The 12,277-nt window shown below is 33.6% G+C and overlaps 1 protein-coding gene across 12 annotated transcripts in view; it reads left to right on the top strand.

Moving 5' to 3' along the window:
- Window positions 1-12,277, top strand: part of LRP1B (LDL receptor related protein 1B) — a 684,970-nt gene that overhangs the window by 609,632 nt on the left and 63,061 nt on the right. For all 12 annotated transcript variants that reach the window (XM_040561328.1, XM_040561327.1, XM_040561326.1 and 9 more), the window contains 5 exons: window positions 6,296-6,402; window positions 7,022-7,151; window positions 8,149-8,255; window positions 9,138-9,270; window positions 12,155-12,277. In XM_040561328.1, the coding sequence (XP_040417262.1) occupies window positions 6,296-6,402; window positions 7,022-7,151; window positions 8,149-8,255; window positions 9,138-9,270; window positions 12,155-12,277 (600 nt within the window). The remainder of the gene's footprint in view (window positions 1-6,295; window positions 6,403-7,021; window positions 7,152-8,148; window positions 8,256-9,137; window positions 9,271-12,154) is intronic.

Raw genomic sequence — 12,277 nt, 5'->3', positions numbered from 1 at the left:
TTCAGGCAGCTATATCAGAAAATGAGTTGTTTCTCAAGAATACAGAATGAATTCATTGAATTTTAGAAATTCAACTCAAGTATGTACATTTATCTATATTATTTACTTTCACATACAATAGTAACCTGAAGTTATCAGCAGCAAAAAAGAGTGAGTTAGAAAATATCATGCACGGGGCTGAAAAATTATTAGTGCTATAATGCAGAGAGATATGTCTGTTAAGACTGTGTTTCTGGTATAGCATCTCCAGACTTTTTTGTTCTTTACCTGTATTTGTCTTACAATGTATAGTGTGAACCATCCTCCCCGGCTTATTTGTTTACTTCTTTGTAGTTCTTATCTAATGAACTTCTTAACACATCATTTTGTATAGATGAATGCGAAAGTGTTGTGCTCCTTCAAAAAACTGACAGAAAACTAGTGAAGGATGTCACGCCCATTCCCACAGCTTCATATCAGAAGCAGTTTGACAGGAGTAGCTCAAGGAAGAGAGAGGACAGCCATGTTAATGGGAACCTAGACAAGGACGCACGAGAAGCAGCGGTTACGTTGAAGAGAGTGTAACTGACAGTACTACCAAACTTGCCATAAATGTTTTTAAGTAGCTGTTGAATTTTCCAGTGAATATGCTCAAAACTGGAAAACCTTTTTAAAACATTAATCCTAATGAAGGCTGCCTGCTGTCATGTTGACCCTCTCAATAAGTAAGAATTGTTAAGGAGGGTAAAGGTTCAGACTGCTAGCACTAAACAAAACAGAATGTATTTTTAACTCTTTTCAGTTAATTATTATCTTTTTGGAAGGGGAATTTGCTGTTAGAGTTTTTTGGGTTATTTTTAAAAAAATTAGGCAAAAATATTTTCTCTTTCAGGGAACTTTAAAAAATGGGAAAATCTGTAGTAATGAGTCTTATTCCTGCTCAAAAGAAGGCACCAGCAATGTTTTATTGAATGTAATTAAAGAAAATATAAAGTACTGTAAACATTGAAGCAAAGCAAATGTAATAATGCTGTAGAAGGACATGCATTCAATCAGTGTGGAAATATTACAGTTGCTGGATAATCTTCTCAGTGCTGTTTTGTTGCGCTTACAAGTTGTCAAGAAAACAAATTAGTTAATTTTGTCCATGGATAAGTTTGTATCCTAAATGCAATGAGAACTAGCAATTATTTAATGTCTGAGTGAAAACATTTAAATTAACATATTGAAAGAAACTAAGCTAGAATGTCTCCTAATGTCATCGTGAGTAGATCTTGAGTGGGCAGTGCTATAAATTTTCTGTATGCTTTACACTGCTTAAGGTTCAGCTGACTTGGTGCAAATATGACCATGCCTAGTGTCAGTTTTCTAAAAGCAGCTAGGTTTCAGTGATAGCTAAATGCAAGTAAAGGCTTTACTTCAATAAAATGATGTGTACTAAAGATTTCTTCTTTTATGTACATCTACCAGTCCTATGCCTTGATTAACAAAGAACAAGTGTTGCCTTTGTTTTGATTAAACATGATGCTGAAAAAATAGCAAAATAAAAAATTAAAATCTGTGTTGAAAATCACATTAAATACATGAAGAAAAAAATGATTAACTATTTTGTGCTTACAGGCATTCATTCTGCAGGATGCTCTATGCTACTGCTTTTAGCTGTATAACAATGGAGACTTATAAGGACGGATGGTTTTGATTTTACCTCCTCTTTCATTTTGTCATGTTAATACTGTTTCACTAATGTTATGTGGATGCATCACACTTGGTACTCTGGCTTGGCTTACTGAAAGGTTTCGCTCCCACATAATTATCTGGTAGTATCTCTGATGAATACAGTACCCCCAGCTACATCCTTTTCTTACAGTGAGGCACAGACCTCCATTCACAAAATGAGACTTTGAGGCATATATTTGTATCATGTAGTTATTTGTAAAGTTAGTTCTTTCAGTACAGAGAATAGCTACTACAAATATCACTTACTGCATCATCACTATTCTGCCAGAGCCAGTGCTCTGGCAGAATATATAAACATGCTGCTTCAGACCAGGGATCTATCTTGCTGGCTTGTTCCCAGTAATGGTCAGTGGCTAGAACAGGGTAAACAATGACAAGCCAGAAATGTCTTCTGAGTATTCTTTCAACTTATATTTTTAGCTCATTGATTTTCCTTATCAGTGTGCGCTTTGTATATCTAGTAAAACTCAGTAGATCTCTTTCAAATCTCTTGAGCCCCTGGATACATTTTTTTTTTTTCTTTTTCCCATCTTTACCATTCTTTTGTAAAGTAATTAACTTTTACAATGAAACAATCCATTGAATAAGTAATCATCACCCTTAATTTTGAACTTGGCTCCTGTTTGCTTACGTGTATGACTGTTCCTTGTTTTTTATCTTAATTACACTCTCCACAGAGAGAGTCCATAGAATAGCATATTTTGCACAATTTACCTGAGATAATTTACCTGTGTATACACAATTTATACACACAGTCTGTGTATACACAATTTACCTGTGTAATAGGCTAAAGCTGTTTATTATTGACGATAGTCTACCCAAGAATACAAAATCTCTGTCGATTGCTAAGCAAACATTTTCAAAAGAACTGAGACATGGATGACTTCTTTGAAGGCCTCTCTAGGTAATATAATTTTGCTTTACATTCATTTTTGCTTTGCATTTTACAGAATGGCTCCATTCTGTATCTGCAGAATCTTTAATGCCTTGAAAGAAAGTATGGCCTAAGTATGTCCCTCTAATTCCTCTAAGTCTGTATGATGGGCTGCCAAATGCCTGAATGAATCAAGAGGTCAATATACACTCCTAACTCATTCTGTTTGAAGAGCTCCCATCCCATGTTTATGTTGCTGTTACTTGTTTTTCTACATACAAGTTGCACCCTTCCTTTTATACAAATTAGTTTCTCTAAAAGTTGACTTTGCAACAGCTGTTGCAAAATACAGAATTCTTGTAAGGAGCAAATGTGTTTGGCCTGCACAAATACAGGTAAAAAGTACAGTATAAGTTTGAACCTCGTATCTTATTTTAAGGAAAAAAAAAAATTGTTCTTCCCTCTGAGTTGTATGCAAGTACCTCGGTCTCCTAATAAAATCCTGTTAGTTCATGATAGTGCAATATCCATGCTTATTAAATAAGAAATTGAACCCCAAATATGAAATGATTTTAAATCTTTCTTATGAGGTCCCATTCTTGTTATCATTTAAACTGATAACAAAAGTGTCTGTTGGCTCTACAGATAATTTTCCAACTTTAAAATGTGAAAGGAGATCATCTTATGTTCTGTGTTTCAAATAAGATTCTTTCTAATAATTCAAAAATGCTCTTCTCAGGAAGGAGTTTCAGTGCTTTTATAAAGCAGAAGCTGAAAGATGCTGTCCTTTATTGGTTATACAGAGGTCTATTAATACTTATTCCTTTCACTAACAGCTACAGCACTGATGGGAAAGTGCTCTTCTGTGTTCATATGTAAATCACAGAGATGTATTCCAATAGCAGAAGAAATATTTCTTGCAAACAGAGAAATGAGAAGTTAGCTCATTGTGTACATTTTTGCAGAATCAAATCTCTGTTTATAAATAATTCATTAGCAGTATAGAAAAAGTATTTGCTTATATTTTGCAAATGAGTATAGAAACATGAGAAATGCTTATTTGCATATGAATTGTTTTTCCACAAAGTGTTTCCTTTACATAATTTATCATATCTTGAACTTCCTCTTCCTGGCCTGTTAACAGTAAAAAGAATCAAATGTCAGTGATTTGCTAACATTTATACAATGAGCTTTTGCTTTGAGAAAATTAGTATTATGTGTATAATCTAAGAATCCATATAAAACTAACCTTTGATTTGCTTAAAAATAACATTGCTGGAGAACCGATGAAATTGGCGTAGATCTGCTTCTATTGCTATTTCCCTACAGCTTCAAAATGAAAAGTTGTGCCTACCTGAAAAATGAAATTCCTCTTAAAAAACTTTCAAACAGGGTAATTTTGGCTTTTAATTATGAAGTGAGGGGAAAACAAATGAAGCAGAAGCTGAAACATTTATCAAAAATACTCCTTTCTTGAGACAGTCTTTGATTTCTAAAAATTGAGATTTCTATTAAAAAAAAAAAAAAAAAAACTTAGTTTGACTTTACCATAGATCTGTGCAACTCATGTCTAATATGTTGTCGTGCTGTTGGTATTTGCCAAATTCTAAATTGGAAGTTTCTAATTTTGGGTGTGGGATGGGAGTGTTTGTTTTGTTTTGTTTTGTTTTGTTTTAGCTTTTCCCTGATCACTCTGTTACATTTCTCAAAAACAGGCATGTTGGTACTTTCCATTGCTATTTAAAGACCCTTTAACATTACTCAGTCCATTGCTGCTCTCATCTTCACCTCCTTTCTCTTTTTCCCCCTTCCTCCACTGATTTAGTTGTTGTTCGCCAATTGCCTGAACTCTTCCCAGCTCTCTGTTGAAAAGATCTTACCAATCAATCTTTTTTCTTGATTTTATATTATTTACATAATGCAGTGTTTCCTCCAATGGAAATATTCTCACAAATAAACCTTAGTTGCTTTTTCAGTCCTACGCTCCCAAAACTGTGTGGCAGTCAAGAGGCTCCATATAGAGGCTCAATTACATTTTGCTCAATTATCTCTTCTGTACCTTTGTTTAATCTAATGGTTGAAAGTCCAGAGGGACTTCATTTTTTTCCAGTGTCTTTTAGAACAGATTAGTTCAGTTTCAAGGGATCTTCAGAGACCATCTCATCCAACTGCCTGACCACCGAAAGTTGAAACATATTATTGAGGGCATTGTCCAAATGTCTCTTGAACACTGATAGGCCTGGGGCATCAACCACCTCACTAGGAAGTCTGTGCTAGTGTTTGACCTCCCTCACAGTAAAGAATTTTTTTCCTAATATGCAGTCTGAACCTCCCCGGCACATTTCATCGGTTATCAAGGAGAAGAGATCTGCACCTCCCTCTCCACTTCCCCTCCTCAGGAAGTTGTAGAGAGCAGTGAGGTCGCCTCTGAGCCTTCTTTCCTCCATGCTAGATGACCCAGGTGTTTTCAGCCTCCCTTCATAGGACATGCCCTTCAGCCCTTTACCAGCTGTTTGTCCTCATTTTCAGAAGGAAAGTGCATGGTATTCTGTTGGGAGAATCTTCCACTCTGATCCCCTGTCCAGTGTTTTCATGGCAGTAAAAGCAAAAATGCAGAGCTATGCAGACAGTGAAGTAAATAGGCTGAAGCAACAAATCTCACTTTCGCATGATTACTCCATCACTCCCTGTGGCCTACTTCTGTTTGCTTTGCCTGTACCTTGAATTAATTTTGTCTGCTCTTCCCTTTTATTGTGTCCGCCTTTTATAATGACTTCAGACCTACCTGTGTTTTGTTTCTTCCTAGGGAATAGAAGAACATATCAATTTATCAAAAAATATCTCATTTACCTTTCAACTTTTACTGTCTCCTGTCCATCTGTAAGCTCCTAAGATTCTTTTTATCTAACATCTCCTTTCTGTTTTCTCTGACATTACTTAAAATCTCCATCCTTGTTCTTACTTTTACTTCTTCTTTTCCGTTTTCTAATGGTCTGACAATAGTGTATTTTTTGTGAAAGTATGCTGTCCATTAACTTTTTCACCTCATTGTGTTCTCTTTCTGTTAAAACACTTTAACAGTTTTGTCAGCATTTCAGTCAGTAGATAGTTGTCATGTTTCATCCCATATTTAATTGCTTGAAAACGGAATTATTTTACTTGAAACTCCGAGCCTTCCTTCTTAGGTATTCCATTTACCATCTCAAGACTGTTCCCCTGAATGCTTAGCACAGGGGAAGCTAATTCTTGACACACATATTTGCTAAAACGTATGTGATAAAAGGTACACTATTGAGCAATTGAAAGTGAAAGATCTGTTTAGTTCTAATTAGATTGGATAGCAATGAGTGCAAAACAAATTTCTAGCCTGTGATATTTCTCACTGAACCTGTGATAACATGCATGCATTAAAATAAATAATGTTTATATATTAATCATCACATAATTTTCTAAAGAAATTTGACAACTGAAATGACAGTATTTTCATTAATATCTTATATGTAAATGAAATTTAGTTTTAAATTTTAACAACACAAAATCCTACAGACAAAAAAATCCTGAGAGTTTCAGAGTTGGTGGTTTTTTGGCTTTGTTATAGTAATTCATTGATTGGTTGTTTGGGGATTTTTTTTATACAAAATATTTTTATGTAAATGCTAATAAATAGAGATTTACTACTTTCGGTTGTTACTTTTCTTTATTCAGAGCCTCAAACATGCACTTTGAAAGACTTTCTTTGTGCAAATGGAGACTGTGTTTCAGCAAGATTCTGGTGTGATGGAGACTATGACTGTGCAGATGGCTCAGATGAGGTAGGCTTCTTCCAGGAGAAACATTTGAGAAAATTGGTAGTTTTATGTTGTTTGACCACAGTTTTCCCACATATGACTGTTTTAATAAGCAGTAATGGAAATTGTAGACATGAGTCGATAAATACATATGTATTTACTAAATTGAACCTATTTAATTAGTTCTAAAAGGAGAAGCTGACTTAAAATCAAGTCATATTTATCTGTAGTGTATCTACATCTTTTTGGCCCCATCAATGATCTGAACCTCTTCCAATCCTCCATACATTTTCTGTCCTAGCTGGGGAGCTATTGCTTTCAATACCAGCAGTTGGTTCGTTTGGTTTATGTTTTTTGTTGAAAAAGTGTAGACTGTTGCTTATGTAGCAGAAGCTTCATGGATATTTGCTTTGCAGTTTCTCTGTTCTTTCCTTTTGTCCCCTTTCCTTTCCTGCTAGTATTGGACTTCAGATGCTTCCCACCTTTCATGGATCATACTTACAAAGATATTTTATTTCATAAGGCATTGCTATATTTAATAATGTGAAGAGTTATGGCCATTAATTTCTCTGATTAGCTGTATATTTACCTATGTTTATAGTAAACTCTTGATTTTGTATACACATTGTTTTTATTGTAACAGAGGTATTGTGAAACAGGCTGTTCAAGGGATCAGTTCCAGTGTTCCAACGGTCAGTGCATATCAGCAAAATGGAAATGTGATGGTCATGAAGACTGCAAACTTGGGGATGATGAGAAAAATTGTGAACCAGGTATTGTTTTATATAATGCTGACAAATAAAACTGAATGAAACAAGGAATAAATCACAATGAAACAAGGAGAAAATAAGTCAACAACTTGAGAACTTGTGCATTATGACTAGGGAGAAGTGCAAATAAGTCTGATATAGTTCATTCTTTTGAATTTGTATCATTGTGTCCTCGTACTCATGTTTTTTTTTTAAAAAAATATATATATACAGCCATGCAATATGAAACTTTTTGAGAGGAATGGTATTTAATTTTAGTGAAATATAATTCAGGTTACAGAATTTTGCTCTGAGAATACCAGCATCTCTTGGCATGTTACTAGGGTATCTGGAGGTTTTTTGTTTTATGGTGTTCATTCATTATTTACTAGTCCTTATGCAAAGGTTTTCTCTAGCAAATTTGTTGTTTCATTTCATTATTATTGTCTTGGAAAATTCAGTTGTTTATATTTGCATTATTTTTTTGTAAGCTTCATCTGCATTAATGAAGCTTATGGAATTTTATGACACAACTCTCCTGATTTCCAATGCAACAAAAATGTCTACTTGTATTTTAAATAAAAACTGATTAATATGTATTTATTTAAACTTTAATAATGTATGCATGCCAAAGTTGTGGTTTCATATAACTTAAGTTTGTTTAATTATTAGCATTTACATAATTTAGGTAAAGCCTAGGCCCACTTTAAGCATGAATTTTATAATATACTAATTACGTGAATATGTGTATATGTGTAGTTGCCATCCTTACCAAGCATAAGGAAAACACAAAAAGAAATTTCTCAGTGATAAAACACATATCCTTTCATTGTCATTATACAATTTACTTAGGATGAGGCAATTCACTTTTGTCAAATATTTCCTTGTAAGTTTGGAAAAGTTCATCATTTATAAATACATGTTTGCACACTGTGTTAAACCAGATAAAGACATGGAATCATAAGGCAGCTTATACATAAGTTATCTTTTTCTTAATGCTAAAATATGTGTTTGTAACCAGCATCTCCAACCTGCTCTTCAAGTGAGTATGTCTGTGCAAGTGGAGGCTGTATTTCAGCATCTTTGAAATGTAATGGAGAGTATGACTGTGCTGATGGATCTGATGAGGTAACTGACAATTTTATTTTTCTAGTGTATGAAATGAATTTTGTAACAGTTTTTGAACTGAATAGAGACACTTTTTTTTTTTTTTGCATTCATTGAACACTGTCAGATAACTTAGCCCCATGATTTTGGTTGCTTTGTATTTACAGTGGATTATGTTTCTTTGCTGTGTGTCCTTCTTTTCAAATAGATCAGTTTGTTTCCTCTAAATCAACACCTGGATGTCATTCTGGGGCAGTTCGCTTCAGAGACTGTTCTGTACTCACAATATGGATGACTTTGTGTCACATTTGCCTCCCTCTGTCCTTGAGATATCGAATAATCCTAGGACTCACCTCACTCTCCATGGGCCTTCATGCCATACTCTTCCTAGATATTACACTGTTGATATCTTTTTTAAAACACTAATACCTTCTTGAACAACTTTAAGAAAAAAAGACCAAAAATAGTTGTTTTTTCTCAGAGCCATAAAGGTGCCATTTAGAGCCAGAAGTTTGCATGAGCTAAACGCTACCCAGTGCAGGTGAAGACAATCTACTCTGTAGGTTTCTAGTCCAGATCGATGTGGATATGAGACAGTTTGTACTAACTGGCTTCATGTCCAGGGTTGTTTCTTTCAGGACAGTTCACTTCAGGCATATAAATATAGCCACTGTTTCCATTGCTAATGCTGAGCAACAGAGGCACTATCAGAATATGTATAGTGTGCTTACGATTTCACTTGGACTTCAGTAACTATTTAAATTACACATTCCATTGTCAGGGACAACTGTATTTTATTAAATACATAGGGCAATGAAAAAGCGTCAGTAAATTTTAAGTTTGTCATTAAGTATGTTGTCATTTTTATTCATTAATAATTAGTTCACATCTGTATTCACACAGATGGATTGTGTAACAGAATGTAAAGAAGATCAGTTTCGATGCAAAAATAAGGCTTACTGTATTCCTGTCAGATGGCTTTGTGATGGAATCCATGACTGTGTGGATGGCAGTGATGAAGAAGACTGTGACCAAGGTTGGTTTTTTTACTGGTAGTGTATTCTGTATCATCAAAGAAATCAGTAATACATCCAGTATTACTAGACTGTTGTTATTTAAAACAATCTTATAAGTAACAATAAGATGAAAACCATTCATTATAATGAAAAAATGCTAAATAAACAAGACCCCAATTTTCTGTTGTTTCATGTAGATGAAATCCTGCATCTAACCAGAAACTTTAAGACCACGCTTTGAATTCTCTCTCCTAAGAGAAAAGAACTATGCACATAAGTTGATTCACATGAAGCTAAACACTATGCTTGTACCTTCATGGTTATGACTAAGCTTCCAAATGTTTTTGAGAAATACATCAGTTAGTCTAATTCTCATAGTTGACGAAAATTCAGAAATCTTGTTCTAATATGCCTTTTCAATTGTGCATTCATATATATTTGCATACATATATGACACAGATGCACAGATGTAAGAAACTAAATATTGTTGAAGTTCCCCCTAGTATTTCTTCTGAGCTTAGGACCATGAAAAATGTTTTATTTCTGAATTTATTTTTTAAATTGAACCTTTCTTTAACCACCAGGCAGTAGCAGTGTAACTCTGCAGAAGACTTTTAAGTGTAGTAACTCAATAATTGTGACAAAGACAGAACTTCTCAGTCAAAGAAATTATAGTAAAATTTTACTCAGCATTTTGTCAGTTTCTTGTTTTATTTTTCCAGACTTTTATTTTTTTCTTTCTCTTTTGAGTATAGTTATGTGGATTAGGCATCTAGAGTCATATGATCTGTGTGTACTTTCAAAGGTATAATGCAGTACAAAAGTAAGCAATAATAATCTGAGGTGAAGCAAGCAATTGCAGAGTAAAATATTCTTCCATTATTTTATCATAAAACTACAAAGCCACAATGCTTACCCTTGGGGGGTGTGGGGGGGTGGGGCAAGAGGTTATATAGGATGATTTAGTTTGAAAGAAAGACCAGAAAATTATGAAATATGGAAGAAATGAATGACAATGAAGAAATCTGAAATCTGTTCCAGAGATGTTCAGTTGCAAAGAGCAAATATCATATTTGGAAGTGTTGAAATATGAACTGTTTTAAGAAGATGGAAAAATCAACAAACTTTTAGAAGTCCATTTTAAAACTGCCTTTACAAATATCTAGCCTATATCTCTTTGAAAAGCAATGAACTGTAAATAAGTAGTAACATACTTATTTTATCTGGAGCCTACATTATTCTTTGGATGGCATAATGAAGCTTCTGTGAACTGCAAATTGCTTATAATGCAATAAGAAACCTTTTGCCTAGTTGGTTATTGCTATAATACTGTGTATTTATGTCACAATTATGATTTCTCTTATAGAAATCTATTCTATAAAAGAATTACGGCAGGCAGAGCAATCACATAAAACAAATGCCAGTTTATCTCACTGATAACTATTTTTTTTTTCTCTTTAGAAATACAGCAAACAAAAATGGAATTTTATTCTATAGTATTCTGAAACAATTTCCATACTATTTATTTGTAGCCCACAAATGCATGTTTAAAAAATACAACTTTTTAGTTTCTTTCAGTCTTATGATTCAACTAGTATTGTGGTTTTATTGTGATTATACACACAATTATTTATATTCATGTCTTCTGTAATAAAAAAAAAATACTTGGATTGTATTTTTTCCATATATATATTTTATATTATATTATTTATAATAAAATATATTTATTATATTATTTATATTATATATTATTTATATATATTTTCCATATATATTTTTTTCCATATAATATTTATTTCCAAATAAAATTTCTGTTACTGCTTGTAACTTATATTTGCAACGGAGGTGACTCATATTCACTAACACAGAATGAGAGTTCCCAACATCCTCTTACACAGGGGGTATTTCATGCAAATTAATGTTCTGAAAAAAAAAAAAAATTAAACCTGTTCTGAACCTTTTATGGTGAAAGAAAGCCTTCTGTTCATTTTAATGGGGTGTGAACAGGGCACTGAGTGAATAAGTAAGCCACTGGAGCTTAATCTAACTATTAGAATAGATGTAATGCATTGAGCAAAGCCACAGGGAGAGTTTTGATGCTATCTTAAAAAATTTCATTGTTTCCTCCTCTGCAGGTACATGGACTTTTTTTTTTCTTCTTCTCTTCTTCTTTTTTTACTTCTGTACTCTACTTTTCTCAGAAAACTGAGAATCCGTTTACCAGAAAAATATGTTCTGTAGAAAATGAACTTCAAGAAGTTTCTATAACTTCATTGAGTGTAATGGTAAAATTTAGTTGTAACATCTTTGAAACAAAATACCTTCTTACTGCTGCACATATTAAAACTGAATCCAACTTGAAGCATTTTTAAAGCTTGAACACTCTAGCTCTCACACTCTGTTCTGTTTTGTTAGATGTTTCAGAGATCAATCAATACCAAAGTTGTATGGAAAAAAATATTCTTGATGTGTTTTGTGTCTGCTAAATATCTCAATGAGAAATTTCAGAAGTTATGAAAAGAAATAGACTCTTAGAGGTCACCTAGTCTTATCTACTTTGTACCTATATGTCTAGATCTACCCTAATAGCAAAGTTTACAGTTGGTGAGTTTTCATTGTCTTTCTTTGGTAACTTATCTTTCTAGTCAGGCCAAATAAGAAATTGCTAGATATAACAGTCATGAGAAGAAAGTGGAAGAAGCGTATGGTCAAGGAAGACAGTACAATGAGTATTTCCCTCTGCTTCTTCAACTCTTACATGTGGGATTTGTTCATGTAGTTACACTACGTGTCATCCTTTGCAGATAGTATGTGTAATAATGTCACTGATTTTATCAAGAACTGACATTCATTCTTTGTCTTTCTGTTTTCCTTTTTTTTTTTTTCTTCTTTCTTTCCTTCCAGGGGGAAGTATATGTAGAGCTGATGAGTTCTTGTGCAACAATTCTCTCTGCAAACTGCATTTTTGGGTTTGTGATGGAGAGGATGACTGTGGAGATAACTCTGATGAAGTTGCTGAAATGTGTG

This window comes from Cygnus olor, chromosome 6 (genome assembly GCF_009769625.2).
Source record: "Cygnus olor isolate bCygOlo1 chromosome 6, bCygOlo1.pri.v2, whole genome shotgun sequence".
Classification (NCBI taxonomy): Eukaryota; Metazoa; Chordata; class Aves; order Anseriformes; family Anatidae; genus Cygnus; species Cygnus olor.
The sequence above is the reverse complement of the archived record's forward strand: the minus strand, read 5'-3'. Positions and strand labels throughout refer to the sequence as shown.